The sequence below is a fragment of the Poecilia mexicana genome, unplaced genomic scaffold (assembly GCF_051168715.1).
Source record: "Poecilia mexicana isolate PSO_F unplaced genomic scaffold, ASM5116871v1 scaffold_18, whole genome shotgun sequence".
Lineage (NCBI taxonomy): Eukaryota > Metazoa > Chordata > Actinopteri > Cyprinodontiformes > Poeciliidae > Poecilia > Poecilia mexicana.
The window spans coordinates 24,537,192-24,558,902 of NW_028263387.1; the positions used below are offsets into that span (position 1 = coordinate 24,537,192).

General features: G+C 41.4%; 4 protein-coding genes and 1 long non-coding RNA gene across 7 annotated transcripts; 2 read left to right on the forward strand and 3 right to left on the reverse strand.

Moving 5' to 3' along the window:
- Positions 1-512: 512 nt before the first annotated feature.
- Positions 513-10,775, reverse strand: abce1 (ATP binding cassette subfamily E member 1). The gene is made up of 19 exons (XM_015005289.2): positions 10,627-10,775; positions 8,630-8,771; positions 8,472-8,557; positions 8,299-8,396; positions 6,643-6,760; positions 5,982-6,119; positions 5,833-5,902; positions 5,339-5,435; positions 5,174-5,263; positions 4,518-4,639; positions 3,870-3,994; positions 3,282-3,378; positions 3,146-3,205; positions 3,019-3,077; positions 2,823-2,933; positions 2,238-2,380; positions 1,334-1,456; positions 980-1,091; positions 513-894 (listed from the first exon to the last, which is right to left on the reverse strand). The coding sequence occupies exons 2-19, from the start codon at positions 8,730-8,732 to the stop codon at positions 847-849; spliced, it is 1,800 nt and encodes a 599-aa protein (XP_014860775.1). The 5' UTR covers positions 8,733-8,771; positions 10,627-10,775; the 3' UTR covers positions 513-846.
- On the forward strand, positions 2,929-3,457 carry LOC148154294 (uncharacterized). The gene is made up of 2 exons (XR_015766234.1): positions 2,929-3,094; positions 3,212-3,457. It is a non-coding gene; the product is annotated as an uncharacterized LOC148154294 (long non-coding RNA).
- A 27-nt stretch (positions 10,776-10,802) lies between the features above and the next one.
- anapc10 (anaphase promoting complex subunit 10) lies at positions 10,803-13,260 on the forward strand. 3 transcript variants are annotated; one of them, XM_088016135.1, is made up of 6 exons: positions 10,803-10,938; positions 11,272-11,393; positions 11,471-11,561; positions 11,897-12,017; positions 12,092-12,145; positions 12,839-13,260. In XM_088016135.1, exons 2-6 carry the CDS (start codon positions 11,279-11,281, stop codon positions 13,016-13,018), a joined length of 561 nt encoding a protein of 186 aa, XP_087872261.1. In that variant the 5' UTR covers positions 10,803-10,938; positions 11,272-11,278; the 3' UTR covers positions 13,019-13,260. The 3 variants fall into 3 exon arrangements, with proteins under 3 accessions (XP_087872261.1, XP_087872262.1, XP_087872260.1); XM_088016136.1 differs by having other exon boundaries at positions 10,814-11,015; positions 12,095-12,145; XM_088016134.1 differs by having other exon boundaries at positions 10,817-11,015.
- A 453-nt stretch (positions 13,261-13,713) lies between these two features.
- Positions 13,714-15,212, reverse strand: LOC106928808 (tripartite motif-containing protein 16-like). Its single transcript, XM_015005304.2, has one exon. The coding sequence runs from the start codon at positions 15,149-15,151 to the stop codon at positions 14,003-14,005; it is 1,149 nt and encodes a 382-aa protein (XP_014860790.2). The 5' UTR covers positions 15,152-15,212; the 3' UTR covers positions 13,714-14,002.
- Positions 15,213-18,802: 3,590 nt separating this feature from the next.
- Positions 18,803-20,834, reverse strand: LOC106928803 (tripartite motif-containing protein 16-like). Its single transcript, XM_015005293.2, has one exon. The coding sequence runs from the start codon at positions 20,762-20,764 to the stop codon at positions 19,118-19,120; it is 1,647 nt and encodes a 548-aa protein (XP_014860779.2). The 5' UTR covers positions 20,765-20,834; the 3' UTR covers positions 18,803-19,117.
- Positions 20,835-21,711: the final 877 nt, after the last annotated feature.

The window sequence follows — 21,711 nt, forward strand, 5'->3', positions numbered from 1 at the left end:
CATAACATTTTAAAGAATTACTTCAGAAAATTATATCAAACATAAAAACATGACATTCATGTCTAAATGGCACAAAGACCAATTAAAATCTTATAGCTGATATTTGCTACAAAATGAAGCATTCTGATTGGCTGGGTCAGAATTCCTTAAACTTCCCCTGCTTCTCTTCTGCTCTCTGATTGGACGACAGTATGGCTGCTCCTCCAATCACAGAAGAGGCCTGTTTGTTTGAATCCAGATCTGCTGCTGTAGTTTTTATAGCTGATTTAATCTGAGCTCTTCAAAGATGATTGTATAGTTCTGGATCGTTTGCAGCCATTTTTATGCTAAATGTTGAGTTGGGGGGGGCGTGGCCAGCAGCAGCTCTTCTGGATTTAAAGTGACAAGAGCACCTAAAATAAAATGGGCAGAACTGATCACTTATCTAAATGATTTTATGAAAAAATTGTAAAAACATGTTTCATGGTCCATAAATCTATGGAATAATAATCAGTAGAAAAGATGAGGAGTCATTTCCAGGTCAGGAAGCGTCTGTTTATTATGACTTGTAAATGCATGAGTGATAAAATGCGCTGCTGAATGTTCCACAACGCCGCTGCCCGCTGCTCTGCCCACACGGTCGGGCCGACGCCACACAGCACTTCATCATCCGACACGTCACAACATGGCTGGATACTGAACGCAGCTCTGTACAGAAAGGCGGATGCGTTTTGTTTTCGTTGATTCTTGTTTTTTTTTGTCACGTTGGGGTGAAACGCGGCCCGGCTGTAAACGCGGAGGCGACCCGTTGCCGGGGGCGACGGCCCGCAGCCGGGAGGTCGCATTCAGTCACGCCGGACGGCGGCTTTAGTCGTCCAGGAAGAAATAGTTCCCGCTCTTCTTCTGCTCCGTGTCCTGGAAGAGACGAGGAGGGAAGGAAGTCATTTCTGGTGACGTTTCATATTTATCAGAGTCGTCGGCGTAGAGAGGCGTCACGCACCTTGATGGAGTTGAGCTTGTTGATCCTCGGCCTGAAGTTGTTCGGATCTCTCCTGAACGTGATCTCCAGCAGCGACAGGAAGCGGTTCATCCCGGCCAGAAGACTCTGGGGCCTGAAGGAGAATCGGTCAGTTTAAAAACAAAGTCGTCATATATTATCTGATTTTCCTCCACAGCCATCTAAAATCAGACGGTAGAAGGTTAGCTTTCATGCTAAACTTACTCAAAGATTATGGAATAGTGGCTTTAAAAAAAACAATCTAAAAGGTGATGTTTGCATATTTTGTAGCATTTTCTGCGGGTTTACAAAGGGGGTCAGAGGTCAAAGCGTTTCCTGTTTGGGGGCGGAGCTTACGTGTTAGCCGACGTCTTCTTGGAGGGAATACCGTCGAACACGATGACTCTGTCGGCCAAATACGTCGCCATGATGAAGTCGTGCTCCACCACAAACGCCGTCTTCTTGGCGTGAAGGATGTACCTGGAAAAAGCACCAAAAATGTTACAACAGCGCCCCCAGCAGGAAGAGAAACATTAGAGCAACACATTTCTAGCAGTAGGAAAGTTTTACTATTTTCTGTCCTCAGATTGAATCGACTAATTTTGAAGGATTTTTCCTCTGAAATCTATAAATTCATATTTTAATAAACTACAATGTCCAAAATATGGTGTGAAAGAAAAATATGGCAAGTCATTTAAAATAAAATAAATAGCTAATAATACTATTGCAAATAATAGTAAGACTTAATTATAATGGCCGTTAGATCTGGAGATCTTAAAGGTCTAAAAAACATAAAATAAAAAACAAGCAATTACAATGGATAAAAACAATTTAAAAACTGAATAAATAAAATATTAAAACAAAACTAAGCTGAATCAAAAATGTTGCTCAACAGAAAAACAGCAAATTGTGGAGTCAGGAAGAGCATTCCATATAGCAAATAAAATAACTTTAGTAAACTTAACAGGACACAATTAAATAATAATGACATTTTAGTTTTAGATTATTGGTGTAAATTTGCCGGTTTTTATCGGGGTTTCCAGTCTAATTTTGCTCCCACGTTTGAAGTATAAACACTTTGAGTTTGTGGTAAATATTTTTGCTAGAAGTTAAACAGTAAAACCAAAAACATTCAGATGGTGAGACAGAAACCAAGCCTGGAAAATGCTATATAAGAAACTAAACCTCTGTAAAAGCTGCACCTGAAGCCGTCTGAACCCAGTTCCTGACGGAAACGTGAACCTCAGTGTTGGAGCCTCACCTCTTGATGACCCTGGCAGCCATCAGCCTCTGCTCAGAGTCCAGGTACGCAGACGGCTCGTCGATCAGGTAAACGTCGGCCGGTTTGCCCAAACACAGCGTGAGGGCGACTCTCTGCAGCTCACCACCAGACAGGTTCTGCACCTGGACAGCGAGGAAGAGGAGGAGGAAGGTTAAGGAGAGTTACTTTAAGACGTAACGTTTATTTTAGGCGCTCAGGACCAGAGCAGTGAGACGTTTTCTACAAGCAGCAATTTGACTCAGATTCTTGTTCCTGTTTGTTTTAGCGCTAAGCTAATGTTAGCATGTCTGTTTTTGTACGACCTGTTGATCATTTCACCTTGTAATCTATTTTAGCTTGGTCTGAGTTTTAAAAAAAGTCAGATGTTTGCCTTTTCAGCCCAGCTTTCTGTATTTAAATCACAGTTATTCAAAATGGCTCCTCTCTCTGTTTGCCCTGAACCAACTTTCCTCCTCTTGGCAGCTGAATTTCTCCATGACGACCAGAGAAAGATGAACCGTTCGTTATGCGTGACTTTCCTCGTTAAGTTTGTTGACTGTGTGCCGTTGTATCTGCGGCTCTTACGTCCTGGTCGATGATGCTCTCGATCTGCAGCGGCTTCATGACGTCGGTGATGAACTGCGGGTGCGTGTAAGCGTCTCTGATTTTCTCGTGGAGCAGAGCTCTGACGCTGCCCTGCAGCCACAAACGTGTCACATTTAGCCTGTTTAAAGACAACAAACTCTTCCCAGTTTCCATTTTCAGCTGCTGGCTGCTTCACCTTGAACTTGGGGCTGATGGTCTGAGGCTTGTAGCTGACGTTCAGGATGGGAACTTCCCCTGAAAGATGCCCGGAGGTCAGACGAGTCAGGAAAGGTCATTCACCAGTGATGAGGAGGGAAACTCACCTCCTCCGTCAGGTTTGAGTCCTCCAGCCAACATCCTGATGAAGGTCGTCTTCCCTGTGCCTGCAGACGGACAGACAGCACCAGGTTACTGGACTGGGTCGGCCAGAACCGGGTCAGAACCGAACCAGCAGCTTACCGTTCTCTCCCAGCATCACCATGATCTCAGAGTCGGTGAACTCTCCTCCTTTGATGTCCAGAATGAACTCGCCCATCGTCTTCGCCATGTCTGGGTACTGAAACCGACAAACAGCCGCATGTTAGGAGCAACCTGCCACTGCTGGGGGTCAAAGGTCACAACAAGATTAAAGAAAAGTTTAACTGGAAGAATTGGATGTTAATGAGGAATAAGCTCTTTGCAAAGATCTTTCAGAACAGATTCAGTCGTTTGCATAAAGTCCTGCTACTGATGCTAATTTAATACTGACATATTAAAAGGTCAAATATTTATGCCAAAGTTTACATTCTCAACATTCCTCATTTTAATTTAGTTATTGAAATTCTCAGAAAATTACAACTTTATCCTCGTAATTAAAACTAAAATCCTCACAGCCCTGATGGCCTGAATTCAAAGTTTAAATAAACAGAAGCTTTTCTACCAAGATGGCCGCCCTGACAAGGAGGTTTTAGAGGAACCAAAGGTTGGATTAACTGATGAACGGATTTTATTCCTCAGTCCTGAATGAAGGTGGAGAAGTAATGAGCGTAAAGTGAAGTAAGGACTCGCCTGGTAATGCCGGAGCCGCTTCACCTCCTCCTCATTGGCCGTTTCTGCCACTTTGAAGACCAACGATGTTTCCCGAAACCTGAGATTCTCTGTGGGAACGTAACCGTCCAGGAAGATGTTGATCCCTGCAAGATTAAAAGAAGAAGAAGAGAAAGAGCCTTAAGAGCCAGAACCGCTACATCAGAGCAGATTCAACTTTAAAGAATTTAAGAATATCTTTGTTTGTTTTTACATTTTTCAGGTTAAAGGAACCCATTACATTTATGAAGTTATTAGGTTCAGTAGTGGGTTTGAAAAGTCGCTAAAGCAACAGAGCTTCTGACCATGGAGCCTAATTAAGCCTCTACAGATTTATTAAAATACGTCTGTGGGGTCAGAGTTGGACTTTCAGAGGGACCAACAGGCATCTTTGTTTTTATACAATACAGTATTTGTTCAATTCATTTGGCTTAAACTTCAAAAGCAAAATCAGAGAAAGTTTATCAGTAAAATATATTAACAGCTTGCCATACATCCTCTTGCACCGACTTAGATAATCTGAACAAAAATCAAAGTAAAACATGATCAAATCTGCTGATTGTTTTTGGTTTCTCTGCCTCCAGGTCTGAACCCAGACAGCCGGACCTCAACGCGGCGTTTGGGTCTGACCTTCCCGGACGCTGAAGGGCATGGTGACGACTCCGTAGGCGCTGGGGACGCCGTACAGGCAGCAGATGAAGTCCGACAGGTAGTCCAACACGCTCAGGTCGTGCTCCACCACGATGATGTACCTGGCAAGGCAGAAAACATAAATCACACAAGTCTGAAGCGGAACTGATCCGCGCCATCTTGGTAGGCACAGCAGACCGATGGCGTCTGGACCAACAAACCTAAATACATGTGGGCTCTCTTGACCAATGTGAGGGACAGACACAAACAAAATGTGTTTAAATGGATTAGAAAAGGACGCAGGACTCTTTGTGATTAACAAGGTTCTGGTGAGTGGCAGTTAGTTCCTGTAATAAAGACGCAGGCTACATGACCGTCTTAGCTAGCAGATGAAAGCTGCAATAGCTAAGCTAATTTAGCTAGTTCAGCAGTAAATATCACTGATGTTTATCTTAGCATTACACAGAGGTGAGTAGAGTACTCAGAAACTGTAACAGACTAACAGTTGTAATTAACTTATACTGTTTGTAAGAGCTAGTTTTAAGCTTGTGGCTTGCTTGTTGTTGTCATAGCAACTGCCTACCAAGATGGCTGTCAGCTACAAATTTCCCGGAAGTGACATCACATCAGAACTACGCATCATTTACGTCTCTCACCTGTCGGGGGTGATGAGCGAGCGGATGGTGATGGCCGCCTTCAGCCGCTGCTTCACGTCCAGGTAGCTGGACGGCTCGTCGAACATGAAGCTGAGAACAGGAAACAGAACCGTCAGGACCCGGGCTCGGCTCCGAGGTCCGGTTAGAAACCTGAGTCGGACTCACATGTCGGCCTTCTGGATGCAGACCACGGCGCAGGCGAACCGCTGCAGCTCTCCTCCGGACAGATCCTCCACGTTCCTCTCCCGCAGGTGACTCAAGTCTGCCAGGAAAAGAGTTTTACTGGTTAATCAATAAAATACCAAAGATTCAGCTTTATTATCCATCAAAGGCTTCCTTTGATCGATAATACTGGACTGAATGTCACATGAACATCAGTGGTCGAAAAAAAAGACGCAATCAGGAAAAGAATCTGAAGAAAAGACGCAAAGTTTTGATGCTAACCGATGACAGGCTAGCGGCTAACAGGCTAGCAGGCCAGCGGCTAACAGGCTAGCAGCTAACAGGCCAGCGGCTAACAGGCTAGCAGCTAACAGGCTAGCGGCTAACAGGCTAGCGGCTAACAGGCTAGCGGCTAACAGGCTAGCGGCTAACAGGCTAGCGGCTGACAGGCCAGCAGCTAACAGGCTAGCAGTCCAGTAAGGGATGAAGGTTTCTACCTAGTTGGTCGCAGATGATGTCCTGAGTGTCTGTGTCGTCCTTCCTGCTCAGGATGGCCCCTACTGACCCCTGCAGGCAGAAACGAGTCATTACAGCAGGTGGAGAAGTGAAATGAAGCCCGGACTGAAGCGGCTGAAGTTTCACCGACCTTGACGGTTTTGGGGATCTGGTCGACGTACTGCGGCTTGACGATGGCCCTCAGGTCGTCCTCCAGGATTTTGGTGAAGTAGTTCTGCAGCTCAGAACCTCTGAAGTAGGTCAGGATCTCCTGCCAGTCTGGAGGATTCTGAGGTGCACAGAAAAACAGAAGAATTACACAAAACTGGAAGAAAATGCAAATATATGGAGGACAGAGCAGTAAGAGAGCCAACATCTGTCACATCAGACTTTACATCAACAGCATAAATATTAAAGTTATATTTTTACTTCCAGATATGAAAACATGAACCTTATCTTTAGCAAACACAAAGGCTCCTCCGCCCTCATTCTTATCATAAACAAACTGAAACCAAATGCCGTATTTTCTGGAATATAAGTCACAGTTTTTTACATGCATGTTTTTTTCCTCTTCATGAGGCATTTTTTTATTTATGTGACTCAGTCTGGGAAATATGGTAGCTAAAGCTGCCCAACATCTCACCAACAGAGGAAATAAACTTACTTTATTAAAGATAAAGTAACTTTGCTACATGTTTGTCACACTGGGCATAAAATGTTGCTCAAAGTGTGAAAGAGGAGACGAAGGAAAGGAGGAGAGAGTCAGATGTGGAAACCAACATCTGCAGCCTGAGAACGGCTCCAGCACTCACATCAAACTTCCCCAGGTTGGGTTTCTGTTTCCCAGCCAGGATCTTCAGGGCCGTGGACTTCCCGATCCCGTTGGTCCCCACCAGCCCCAGAACCTCTCCGGGTCTGGGAATAGGCAGCCTGCAGCAACAAGCAGAAACAACTCAGATCGTCCTCAGACTCAACCTGCAAGGAAACAGATCACTGGGGAACAGAGAGCAGAGATTCACCAGGCTGCCAAAGTTAAAACGTTTCATGGCCTTTTTAAAGTCACACTGAATTAAAGACCAAAAAACCTGTAAATGTGTCGGACGGTTGTCGGATCCTGCTGGGCTACAATCAACCAAAGCTGTGATGTTTCTGGTGTTTGTTTGTGGCCCTTTGGCAGAAACTTTGTGCTTCTCCACAGTCAAACAGCATAAAGTCAAACCTTTTCCACAAAACACAGTTAGCAACAGCAGCTAGCAACAACAGTTAGCAACAGCAGCTAGCAACAGAAGTTAGCAACAGCAGCTAGCAACAGCAGCTAGCAACAACAGGTAGCAACAGCAGCTAGCAACAGAAGTTAGCAACAGCAGCTAGCAACAGCAGCTAGCAACAGCAGCTAGCAACAACAGGTAGCAACAGCAGTTAGCAACAGCAGTTAGCAACAGTGAAGAGGAACATCGCCAGGTAGCAACAGCAGCTAGCAACAGCAGTTAGCAACAGTGAAGAGGAACATCGGCAGGTAGCAACAGCAGCTAGCAACAGCAGGTAGCAACAGTGAAGAGGAACATCGGCAGGTAGCAACAGCAGCTAGCAACAGCAGGTAGCAACAGTGAAGAGGAACATCGGCAGGTAGCAACAGCAGCTAGCAACAGCAGGTAGCAACAGTGAAGAGGAACATTGTCAGGTAGCAACAGCAGTTAGCAACAGTGAAGAGGAACATCGTCCAGCCAACTACAGAAATATTATAAGAAAACTAGTTAGCAGTCAATTTGCTAGCAGCTAGTTAGCGGGAGCCTCAACTGCAGGTTTTATCAACCAGCCCTTTGAGGACATTCATGGTTTAGCCCAAAATAAAAATGAGTTTGGCATCCTTGACATACACCGAGGCAGCCATCTTGGATTCCCAACATGTCTTCTCTCTCTGGTCATTTCCTGTTTGACCTGCTGCTAATAAATGCTACTAGTGCCAGAAACCCTTCAAAAATACAGAAGATGTTAAAATACTGGAATCAAATGCGACACTTTTCCAGACTGGAACGTTTAGGCGCCCAACATGGGACCAGACGTTTCCCATTAAAACAAGAATTAATTAATTATTTATTGTATGTTATTATATTATTAATTTGGTAATGAAGTTATGAGTGACATCAAGAAAATGCATCATGAAAAAACGTGTATTTAAATTGGTAAATATCAAATTACAGAGGCAACAACACAAGTTATACACAAGAATAGGTAAATAAGATTCTCTTCTTCCTGCCCCTTTCCCAGCTGTTTAAATACAGATTATCATATAAAACATGAAATGATAATGTATTGTTCTTACTGAATGCATATCACTGAACATATTGGTGTGTAAGTGGATGTATATACATTCCCTTTGCACCCATTAAAGGGCATAAAGGCTTTTTAAAAACCGACTGACCAGGAGCTCAAAGGAAGCTTTATGGGGATTGGATGGATCTGCGTACCTGTGCAGTTTGAAGGAGTTGGCACAGTATCTGTGAGTCGTTTCTTTCTCCAGGTTGCTGGGAAGGTTGACGATGGACAGCGCTCCGAACGGGCATTTCTACGACGACAACAGGAAGTGAGGAAGAGAAACCCGACTCAACACACACAAACAATCCAATCTGTGTGCTGCTACCTTGATGCAGATGCCGCAGCCTATGCAGAGCGACTCTGAGATCCAGACGATCTTACTCTGAGGAGTCACCTCGATGCACAGCTTACCTGCAAACACACACAGCTCATCAGCTTCCTGCAGCCGCATCATCATCATCATCAATGAGTCCAAACACTCACCCATGCGGACCACCGGGCAGCTCTTCTTGCACTCCTGACGGCATTTTTTAGGCTTGCACTTGTCGTGGTTGACGATGGCGATCCTGGTGTTCTTATCCGCCATGTTGGAGGGCTGGGGCGACGGACGCTAGCGTCTACGGAGCTGGAAGGAGGAGGCGGACGGAGGAGAGAAGATGAAGGAAAAGAATCAAACCTTTAATCTTTACTGCAGCAGCAGAAACAGAAGCGCTGAGTTCATTCAGCTGACCCCAGGTCTGTGTGAAGCTGAAGTCAGGCTTCCTCTATTTAACTCAGCAACGCTAAAAAAAGAAGCGCTAAACTAAAAGAACAGGAAACAAATCAAAGAGTTGTAAAGGAATCAAAACAACTGAATTCTAGCTGGATGGAAAAGATTTTTGATTCAATAAAACAGGAAAAACTGGAAGAGTAAAACTGTTTATGTCCCACAGAATTAAACATTATAACTCATATTCATTTAGGATTTTCTCAGAGTTGCTGTAGAGGCTGAAGACTCTCCTGTAGCAGTCTGTAGTTCTTACAGCTCTTCTGCTGAGGCCTCTGACTGAAGTCTGTCACTGTGAGTTAATGAGCAAGTTTTGTGCATTTATATGAAATAAAAAATGAATGACAGACCTGTATTTACAGCAGGGCTTAAACGATTAATCATGATTAATCAATTATTGGAATAATCAACTAATTTAGTAATCGATTAATCATTAACTGGAGCATACAGACTAAAGAAGGTTATTTTCTGAAAGAACAATCAGAACTGTGGTTAAGTCAAAACTATACAATTTATTTATTTTGCATTTAAGATTAAATAACTTTTGTCTGTAAATATATTATTGCATTTAGGCAATAAATCATTATTTTCTTATTTTAAAAAATGAATTATCTGTTTATTTGCATCTTTAAGTGTAATCTAATATACTATTATATTTAAGAAAAGCTTAAATGAAAAATCTAAACTATGTGCCAATTTGTTTTGATTAATCGTCTGAATAATCGATTAATTGATAAAATCGTTATTTGCAGCCCTAATTTACATTTATTTTATGGTAGGTAACAGATGCTCACATTTATTGAAAGATAAAAATACACTTTAATTTTTTCTGGGAGAAAATTAGAAGCTAAAATTTGTGAATTGAGGGGAATTTTAAGCATTTCCAAGAGCTTTAACTCCGTGAGGAACAGATGGGAACCAGCATGGTGCACATTAATGTGCTTCGACCATCTTGTTTGATGCCAAATCCTTCCAAATTTGACCTCCAGCTTCTCAGTTCAGACCCTGACAGAGAGGAATCTTATCTTTAGGCTCGATCAGGATTTTCAGCTGCAGCATCTGAACCTGTCCGGTTCTGATAAACCCAAACACTAAACGGTTTCTTTCTGACGTCTGGTGGTTGCTCTGCAGTCTGCGTCACACCTGCATGTTGGACCGGGCCTGCAACTGTTCAAAACCACCAGACATGATTGACCAAGATTTAACTCCGAATCACTGACGACGCATTCAGGTTTTCTGCGTCCAAATGAAACGTGACGGGCGGTGGCGACAAGCATCTGAGGCAGATTTACTCCAGAATCCATTTACAAATATCAAATCAAACATAAGCCGAAATCATCAACTGATTCACGTGCTTGACAAAACACAGATATATGTGCTTTAATGCATATAGTAGGTTGTTAAATTGTGAATATAATGTTAAATTCATTGGAAACCAAGCGGAGTTCGGGAGATTACCCTTCCGTTTTTACAACCTAGTAGGAAATATTTGGTTTCTGCTAACCAATAAGCTCCCATTGACAATTAAAACGGATAATATAATGAATCAATTTTAAATCCTCAAAGCAAACCTGGAAAGAGTGACTAGATACAGTCAGTAGGGGACGCTAACAGTTAGCAGTTAGCTTGAGGCCCGCACCGTGACAGCTGCTCATTCTACAGCAACAGACAGAGAAAACCAAACAAAACCCTGGGTGACAGGTTGAAAACTCACCCCTCTTCGGCTCCCCTAACCCGCCTTCGGTGAAAATTAAGTATAGCAGCTGATTAGAAACAAATATTTGGGAGTAAAACTTGTTTTTTCCCCCAGCAACGTGTTTCACTTGAAGCCGGTTGGAAAGATGGCGGGAGTGACGCACATTTTGGTGCGACGCGGTCCTGTTGTGACGTATATAAGAAGCGACGCAAAGCAGGAGCAGGAAAATAGCAGCAATAATTTCTTTTAGGCTTTTTTTCTAAGTTTTTTAATAAAGTCCCATCTCATGTGTTGACACAGTGTCTTTTGAGGAATATTTTAACGCTTATTGTGAGTTCCGCTGTGATGGTTTTGTTTTAAACTGAGTTTTAGCGGTTTCAGAGGAGTTTTTAGTGGGAAAACTTGAGGTACGAGCCGCTAGCTGCGGCAATTTTAAAATGTTTATTTGCTGTTTCTGTCGAAATAAGTGATTGGTAGTTATATCTGGCTTGCCGAGTTTTTCGCAATGTCCGAACAAACTTATTCAGATCCTGAAACTGATCATCTAATGAGCTTATAGTAGTTTGTGTAAATAAGTTTTAAAAATTGTACAAGAAATCAGTTTTTCGCTCTGCGTATTAGAGCAAAACTCAACTAAATATCGCTTGTATTCGGTCTCCATAGTTGCAGGATGGCCACCCCGAGCAAGACCCCACCCGGTGCCGACCCGAAGCAGCTTGAGCGGACCGGGACGGTCCGGGAGATCGGCTCCCAGGCGGTGTGGTCGCTGTCCTCCTGTAAACCAGGTAGGAACCGCTGCACCGGATCTACAGAAACACACATTTAGAGGGGTGTCGGTGGAAAACACGCGTCCTGTGCGCAGGGTTTGGAGTGGATCAGCTGAGGGATGACAACCTGGAGACCTACTGGCAGTCAGATGGATCCCAGCCGCACCTGGTCAACATTCAGTTCAGGTATTTCTGGAAAAAACCTTCTGAATCACATCGGGTCCCTTCTTACTTCAGATTCATTCTTATATAGACCGAGTTCCTCCCCTATTTATGTGTTAAATTGTTAAACATCTGCTAGAAATCATGTTGGATGTACCTTATACAGATAAATCTCAATTCTTCACTGTCAGTAGGTTTGATTTTACTTGATATGAACAGCAGAAGCTACAAGCGGTTTTTAACTTCTGGATATTCAAAATTTTAGAGTAAAGCAGATTTTAGAGCAGAGTTTTGAGGTTTTATTGTTTGTTACGTTTCTGATTTCTGTGTCATATTTGCCTCCGATTGGTCGTCTGCAGGAGGAGGACGACGGTGAAGATGTTGTGTATTTATGCCGATTATAAATCAGATGAAAGTTACACGCCCAGTAAAATCTCTGTGAGAGTGGGCAACAATTTCCACAACCTTCAAGAGATCAGGGTAAGTCGGTGTTTCTGCGGCTCACTGCTGCTGGACGTTAAACCCGTCTGATTGTTTCATCTTCGTCTCTGCAGCAGCTGGAGATGGTGGAGCCCAGCGGCTGGATTCACATCTCTCTACTAAATCAGGTAAAAATATCAAGATTCTGTTTTTGGATTCAGTGAAAACAGGAAGCGGTGCAAAACTTATATTTTTTTTTCTGCCTGATCTGAAACATGTTTTTATTTTTCCAAGGGTTGAAAGGTTGAGGAGATCTGTGTTTAAGGCAACTGATTTAAATCTGTTTTTAGCTTTTCAGTCCAAAACTGCGACAAAATATTAGTCACATTAGGACAAATAAAAAGATAAATTATGAGAATAAAGTTGTATGAGAGTAAAGTTGAATTAACAAGAGAAAAAAAGCAAAATATTACAACTTTATTCTTGTAACTTTATGACTTTATTCTTGTAATATTACATTATTCTCAAAATATTATGATTTTAACATCATGTTATTTGAACTTAATTCTCCTCATTTTATCTTCTTATTTTTTAAGTATGGTCCTAAATAATTTCCATAAATTATCTGTTTATTTTTATCTTAAATACCTGAAAACTGCATTTTATTTCCTCTTGACTTCACACAGATGTAGTTCCGGGTTTCACCACCTGGCGGCAGTGTTGTTCCGCAGCATAAAACTTTAGTTTTTTTTTTGTTTGTTTTTTTAGATTATGGTGCAAATTAAAAGCATCCCTGAAGTTTTTCTGTTTTCATTTTCATGTTGTTTATTCTGGGTTTTTTTTCCCAGTGTCTAACTTTTCATTTCTGTGTTTTTTTTCAGCGAACAAACGAACCAATCAGTACCTTCATGATCCAGATCGCCGTGCTCGCCAACCATCAGAACGGCAGAGACACGCACATGAGGCAGATCAAGGTTTACACACCCGTGGAGGAGAGCTCCATCGGCAAGTTCCCACGATGCACCACGGTGGACTTCATGATGTACCGCACCATCAGGTGATCCGATCCGGGACTCTCAGGATCAGAGGAAAGAAGACGGAGACTGAGCTGCTTGTTTGGAAGACCGACGGGTTCAACCGATCGGCTTCCCACTGGTTATGATTAGGCTGGGATATTTCAGGTTGCCAATATTTGAAGTTGCTTTAATGAGGAACTGAAACTGGGTTTGGAGTGGAACCCTTGTGCCAACAATTCCTGTGGATTTGTTTTTTGACTGTGAAATAAATGTTGTCAAACCAAAAATGTGACTCTTGTTTATGAGTGAAACATAAATGACATTAAAATTAACAATCCCAGATCAACAGAGAATCGGTTCACAGCTCCTATTCTCTAATCCAGATGAACCAGAGTGCCAAACTGTATTAAATTAATCTCTTTTCTCAAAGTTAAACACATAAATACACCTTTAAGATAATGTGGGAAATAGTTCTTGAGTGTCCTGCAAATGTATTAAAAATAAAAATACAGTAGAAACAACCTATGATCAGAGTCATAATGTTACAAGAATAAGGTCATAATAATATGAGAAGTTATTTTTTGAGAAAAAAGTCAAAATTGTGACTTTATTTTTTAACTTTATTCCCCTAATAATATGACTTTATTCTTGTAATTCTATTTATTGATGTTTTATTTTCTTATCTTGGCCCAAATACTCCAGCAATAATATGAACCATGGAAAATTTTTATCAGGACAAGTCAGGACAAGTCAGCTTTACTTCTGTAACTTAACATGTGAGTAAAAAGACTTTACATCAATTTAACAGTCAAATTAAACATTTTGCATTTTGTTTTTGTTAAATTCATTACACAGGTTGCCTGAACACCCCGTCCTTTAAAAGCAAATAAACCAAAACAAAACAAGAAATAAACTTGGTAAAGTTCTTAATATGAAGTATGTTTAAAAGTTTAACTTTGAGCAATGGTAGCATCGTTCAAAGTTCAGTAATGGTGAAAACTGGTGACTGAAATTGTGATTTTCAGCAAACTAATTCAGTTTCATGAACTCAGCAGAGTCGCCTCCTCGGTAGGAATTTAGGTAGTAATAGAACTGAACCCCAGCATGAAGCGGCTGAGTGAATCTGGTCTGGACTCTGTGGATCAGAGTCATGGTTTCAGAGACGCTGTAGAAAGACAGAATACCTGCTCTGTGGTCCAGGTACACTCCTATTCTGGAGGAAACTGGACCTGGTACCTGAGTTTCAACTCCATCGTGCCAGAAAGTATAACCCGTTTTTTGACATGATATTGACCAGGAGTTCTCATTGAACCCAAAGGCGCATTTGTTGGATTTCCCTGCTCTGCTGATGTTCCTGTATGAAACTGCAACATCAACTCCTCTTCCTCTCCTCTTCACCTCCCAGTAGCAACGTCCAGTCAGACTCTCTCTGCTCAGGACCTGGAACCAGTCAGTGAATCTTTCCAGATGATCAGGATAAGACAGCCGATGATTCATTAATGTCACTTTTCTGTTCCCATCAGACAATAACATGTATTTGTTTGCTGTGTTTGGATGAAGTCTGATTCTACATGAATACTTTAAGAATCCAGCTCTGTTCTTTGGTTCTGGTTGTGGCAGGGAGACACTCACTTCAGTGACTCTATGTTCATCCAGTAAGCAGAGATAACAGATAAACTGCTGATCAGTACGACAGAAGATCTTCATCACCTCATCGTGACGAGAGCAGATGTTTTGGTGGAGAGTCTTGCTGGGATTCGCCAGAATGTGTTTCTGTAACGGTGCAGCAACATAATGAGGCTGGAGGTGATTCTTACAGTAGGAAGCTGGGCAGGTTAAACAGGACTTGACAGCTTTCATCTTCCTCCCAGTGCAGACATCACAGGCCACGTCTTGAGGTCCAGCATAGCAGTGATCAGCTTGGTGTCCAGTCTTCTTCAGATCCTCCACCAACTCTGCCAACATGATGCTTTTCTCCAGGACAGGCCTTGGTCTGAATGTTTTCCTGCACTGAGGGCAGCTGTGGATCCTCCTCTGCTCTCCTCCATCCCAGAAGTATTGAATACAGTCCATGCAGTAGCTGTGTCCACAGGGAATAGTCACCGGATGCCTCAGTAGATCCAAACAGATGGAACAGGAGTATTTCCTTCGGTCCAGGTGAAATCCCTTGTAAGACATTGCACCACTCAGTCAGAACAGCCCTGTAAGTTTCATTTCCTCTCAACAGAAACTGCTTTGCATGATCATGTAGATGATAGTTCACGCCCAGAATGCAACCTGTGACGCTGTTAGGGAGGAAATATGTTGTCACAGTCGAGGGAGGAGCCAGCCTCTAACACCGTGAACAGGAAAGAATCACATTTAGTTTTTATTGTTTATTTACCAACTTTAAGAAGGTTTTTAGAAAGTAGTTTGGAGCATGCACTTACACACTTAAGCAATAAATCAATTGCATTTGCATGTTTTATCGTTTTCTCTTTCTACCAAAAACTGGATGATGAAAATCTTCAGTCTGCTGATTTGGTCTCAACTAATTAAATTTTTGAAGAATAATTTAGTTTTTAGAGACTTTATAATTCACTTTATTTGTTGTTTGTGCTGTTATGTTTATTTTGGATATTTAAAATGTCTTCCAGCTCTAGTGTTAAATATTCATTAGTGAGTTCTTCCATTATTATTATGCTATTACCATTATATTGCTTAAAAATGGTCTCAAAACAACAATATTATAGTTTATTGCAATAACTTCTGGGACAATTCATCATCCAGCAACCTTTGTTATAATAGTGACAGATTTTAACAGAAGAAAACTCGACCATAGTTTTGAAGGAATAATAAAATAATCAAATGTTCCTGATGCTTTTGTGCTGATGAAGTGGTGACATATCTGATTACCTCAGTTTGGCCACTAGAGGGAGCCGGAGCCGCTGGAGAACCCAGGCAGCAGGTTTGGTCTGTCGGTTCTGGTTTCTGTGGTAACTGGGTCTGTCACAACCAGTCAGCGTTGCTCCTAATTGAATCGCGCTGATGTGCGAGTCAAATCAAATCAGGAAATCCAGCTGGGAGAAACACAGATAAACACAAAACATGCCATGACGTTTAAACTACAAAGAACTCATTAGCATGTAGCATTTACGTCACAGAAAGCTGTGTGAAAATAAAGACTTGTTCGTGGTAGAAAAGGATGAGGTGTCTTTTTCATTTATTATTTTTTTGGCTGTTTCGGAATTGATTTATTTTTGCATAACTGCAATGTAAAACACTTTTTTCGTATCACACGAGTCACATGATCTACAACCGGAAGTTGACACTAGCGCAAACCACGAAGAAGACAGGAAGTAGTTAGAGGAATTATATATATATATATATATATATATATATATATATATATATATATATATATATATATATATATATATATATATATATATATATAAAGTAGTCTCTGTGATTTTAATTGCATTTCTTATTTATTTAATGGAAAGACAACAATTGGGAAATTGTGTGTGTGTGTGTGTGGGGGGGGTGTGCGTGTGTGTGTGTGTGTGTGTGTGTGTGTGTGTGTTTGTTTGTAATACCTTGTGGGGACGATTTTCCTGACATATACTACGTTGTGGGGACATATACCCTTGTTTTTGGGTCAGGGGTCAGAGTTAGGGCTAAGGTATGAACTGAGTTTTAGTTAGGGCTAGGGTTAGGTATATGATGGTTAGGGTTAGGAAAAGGGTAAAGGTAAGGTTTAGGCTGTAGAAATGAATGGAAGTCAATGGAAAGTCCCCACAAAGATAGCAACACAAACATGTGTGTGTGTGTGTGTGTGTGTGTGTGTGTGTTTTAACATTAGCCAAATATTGACCAAGATTTGTTCACATTTGTATTTTTAGCGCACTAAGAACTAGTGGTTAGTCCTCAAAAAACAGGTGAACAACAGAACTGACCAACTCTAAACACAAAGAAAACCAAAATAGGTTTAATTATTTTCTTTTTCTTGCTTTAGATTCAGATTCACAGCAGATCGGGTTGGTTGGGCGATGCGTTATATCACTGAGGCTCCCCACATAATCAGTTTGTGTGCTTATCCTGTTAATGTAATTGCTGTGAAGCGCGCACCAACATCAGGGCCAGTTTCATCTCACTAAAAGCATGGCTCTGCCTGTTTTACGACCACAATACAGCGGCATGATGATGTCCAGCAGAAAGCTCTGGAGAGATTCACACAGCTGGATGCTCTTCCTTACAGAGAGCAGGTGTTTGTGTTATTTGATCATATATCACATATATATAGACCAGCCTACGTTGTGTTTTCTTTGTGACCGATGGGGGTGTGTGGAGATGGAGGAGATGAAACGGGCCGACAGAAACGCAGCGCAGTGCTACGAGCTCAACATACATAATCAATCAGGCCCCTGTGTGAACTGGAAAGATAAAATATGGGTTACACACAGCGTAGTGGGGCAGGCTGGTGTGTGCAGGATGAAAAGAGAAGAAAAGAGAAGCTCTGAGCCTGAGGAGCACACAGTAATGATTTTTTTAAAAAGATATTTGATTTATCTTTCATTTATTTCTGATCGTTTCTGTTTTAAACTGGATTTAATGATATGTTTCATACACAATGTAAAATAATGACTTAAGAATCCAAATATGTTTACATATTTTGGTTTTAATACAAGTTTTTCAAAAAAGTGTAGAATGTAAAGGCTCTGACTGCTTTTAAAAGTAAAATAAACATAAAGTTTCATTACAAAAACAACAACAAAAAAAACAACCTAAGATTTGTAACCGACTATTATTTAGATTGAGGCAAAGTGCTTGTAAGAGCCAAGCTAACAGCTACTCAAAACCAGGCTAACAGCTGGTTAATGTAAAGTTAGCATGTAGACTAAGTCAAATGTGACTCAGAGTCAAAGTTATTGCTAGTAATGCTAACAGCAAGGCAGTTTAAAGCTACAGCATGAAAGAATCATGTTAACAGCTCGTCAGTTCACGGTCATTTCAGGCTCTGACTGTGGGAAACTAATGAGAGAAGCTAACTGCTACTCAAAGTAAGACTAACAGGAATCTAATAGCTGCTCATCAGGCTCAAGCTAGCAGCTAAAGGCTCACACTGACAGTTACTCAGAACCAAGCTAACAGCTGTTATCATCAGTTAGCAGGCAGTCTTAGCTTACAGTGAGTCAGAATTGGTCTAATAGCTCATATTGTCCAAGGTAACAGCTTGTCAACGTCAAGCTATCAGGTATTTCCTGCCATTAGCTTAGAATCTGAGTCAGAATAATAACCAGCTAAAGTTGAGCTAACAGAGACTCTGAATGCTAACTCAGATTCAGACTAAGCACTGGTGTACAAGAGGAATAATTATATGGATAGTCATTTTGCACTAAGGCATGTTTTCATCAGAAGGAAATGTACTGGGTCACTGAACTGGAAAGTCAGGAACAAATTCAGATTTGGAGAGATGAGGAGATAATTCTTGATATACTCATGTAGGCAGGTTTGATGCGTCACAGCTGTGGACACTTCCAGGAAACTATCATAGCATTTCAGCAAATCACAAGTCAAAAGATCTGCTTCGATCACAAAATGAACTAGACCTGGACAAACATATGGACAGGTTGGAGGCTGTGAGAACTGTGTGAATATGAAACTTGTGTAAAATGTAGGTTTGCTAAGAAACCTTCAACTCTGGTCCACATAAAGTGGACAGAAACAGTGCGGTGTGATTTGTTTTTGGTATTGACCACCAGCCACCTGTGATAATCATGGTGTAGCAGTTTCTTTGTTTAAGTATCTTGTAGAAAAATAGATGGACAACAGCAAATACATACAGCAAAAAGACAGGACAACTTTATTACTGTATTTTAGTTACAAAGTAAAATTACATTGATTTTAGGTACAAGAATCAAAATTTACATTTGGTTGAGTAAAATTTGTAAAGGTAAACATGTCATGTGTATAAACTACTGCAGTATCTGTAGCCAAGCGTCCCCATCCATAAAACGACTAAACCTAATCAAAACAAGAAATATGTAACTTTTAAAGGAGGCTCCCAAAGAAGATGATTGACAGTTGAACATTTAATAATGATGACAATAAAAAACAGCAAATATATATGTGAAAATTACAGAATTAAACCAACTATTCCTGTTACAGTTTGATGAACTCAACTGTGTCTCCTCCTGAATAGTACAAATAGTAGTAAAAAAACCCAATCCCAACATACAGAGGCTGAGTGAATCTGGTCTGGACTCTGTGGAGGAGAGTCATGGTACCAGAGACGCTGTAGAAAGACAGAATACCTGCTCTGTGGTCCAGGTACACTCCTATTCTGGAGGAGACTGGACCTGGTATTTTGGTTTCAAATTTGTTATTCCTGAATATGTAACTGCTGCTGTCACAACGTAAAGCCCAGGAGTTGTCATTGAAGCCAAAGGCACATTCATACGAGTTACCTGCCCTGCTGATCGTTGGGTATGAAACTGCCACTTCAATACCTCTGCCTCCCCACTCCACCTCCCAGTAACAACGTCCAGTCAGACTCTCTTTACTTAATACCTGAATCCAAGAACTGAATCGATCTGGATGGTCCATATATGACTGTTTTTGCTTAGTCAAAGTTGCTCTTCTGTCATCGTCAGACAGCAACAGGTAACTGTGTGCTGTGTTTGGGTCCAGATTGATGTGTCGGACATATTTCAGGAAGTCATCTCTGGTCTGTGGTAGAACATCCGCTTCAGTGACTCTCAGTGAGATGATTGTCCATGTGTCTCTCAGGACGTCCTGTAGTTTGTCTCTGAGCTCTGTCACAGCTGCTGTCACGTCCTCAAAGTGTCTCAGAGGACGGATGTTGATGCTGGATGAGTGTGTCGACTCCCTGAGTGCTGGCAGTGAGGGGTAGTCGAGGAGAAACTGGTTGTGATCCTCTGTGTGTGAGAGCTGCTCCAGCTCAGCGTCTTTCCTCTTCAGCTCAGTGATCTCCTGCTCCAGCTTCTCCTGAACATCTTTGACTCGACTCACTTCAGTTTCCTGCTGGGATCTGATCTGCTGCTTCACATCAGAGCTTCTTTTCTGGAGGAGACGGATCAGCTCAGTGAAGATCTTCTCACTGTCCTCCACTGCTTTATCAGCAGAGACATTGATGGCCTCCACCTCCTGTTGAAGCAGCTTCACATCTTTCTCTTGGTCCTGGATTCTCTGATGGATTTGTTGTCGACTCTCCTGGAGCTTCTTCTGCTTCTCATCTCTTTCTGCTGCAGCTGGGACTGTTTCATGGCCTTTATGTTCCTCCATATTGCAGAGATAACAGATACACTCCTGATCAGTACGACAGAAGATCTTCATCACCTCATAGTGACGAGAGCAGATGCTCTGCTGGAGATTCTTGGAGGGATTCACCAGCTTGTGTTTCTGTAAAGGTGGAGCATTGTAGTGAGGTTGGAGGTGATTCTTACAATAAGAAACCAAACAGACCAGACAGGACTTGACAGCTTTCCTCTTCCTCCCAGTGCAGACATCACAGGCCACATCTTCAGGTCCAGCATAACAGTGATCAGCTGCAGCAGCTTGAAGTCCATTCTTCTTCAGATCCTCCAGTAAGGCAGCTAACGTCATGTTTTTTTTTAGGACAGGCCTCGGTTTGAACTCTTTCCTGCACTGAGGACAGGTGTAGATTTTCTTCTGCTCTTCTTCATCCCAGTGGTGTTTAACACAGTTCATACAGTAGCTGTGTCCACAGGGAATATTCACCGGATTCTTCAGTAGATCCAAACAGATCGAACAGGAGAATTTCTCCATCTTAACTCCTCTCTGCTCTGTTTCAGCTCTCAGTAAAAATGCCTCTATGAGACTCGCCTGTACTTTTATTGCTTCCAGTGGACGTCATCTAAGGTGGAATGTACCTGTTGGCCAAACCCTTAGATTGTCAAGAAATAACTTTGATAGGTGGAGATGTCAGTGTTTCATAAAAAGAAGGTGGAGTCTGATGCCTGGAAAAATACATGACTGAACTTTTGTCAGAGTGCGGATAAAAACACAGACAGTTCAAAACATCAGCAATTCACTGTAAAAACAAAATCTTACCAAGTAATTTTGGCCCAGTGCAAAAATTATACTTTAAAAAAGACAAGACTAAGTTACAAATAACTTTTCAGCAAGACATATATTAATTTGTTTATAATTAATAATGCCTTAAAATTGATTAAAACGTTATAGTTGCATTGGCAGATTATATTATAACACAACATTTTCCCCATATGTGAAATAATCTACCAATGGAACTAGAACATTTTCATCAATATTAAGGCATTATTAATTACAAACAAATTAATATATATCTTGCTGAAAAGTTACTCATACATTGTCTTATCGTAAGTGAAGTAAAACACTTGCAGTAGAAACTAGACCAAAGATATTTGGTAAGATGTTATATTTCTGCAGTGAACACCATTAAACATTCAGTTTTACTAGCAGCTGTTGTTGGGCAACAGGAAACCAACAATTCACAATAACTTGAATTATTAATTAAAAGGGAAATGAGAATAGTGAGGAGTTTGTTCTTTAAGGTAACAGCTGCTCATTGTGTCAACAATGAGCAACAAAATATAGATCCTGATATTATTGAAAAGAGCGTGTTGTGAAGGAACTCTTTAACAGAACACTTTGAGTCTTGACATTTAACATAATTACATAATTACACAATAATAATAATAATGATAATAGGCTGTTATTATCATCCTGTCTGT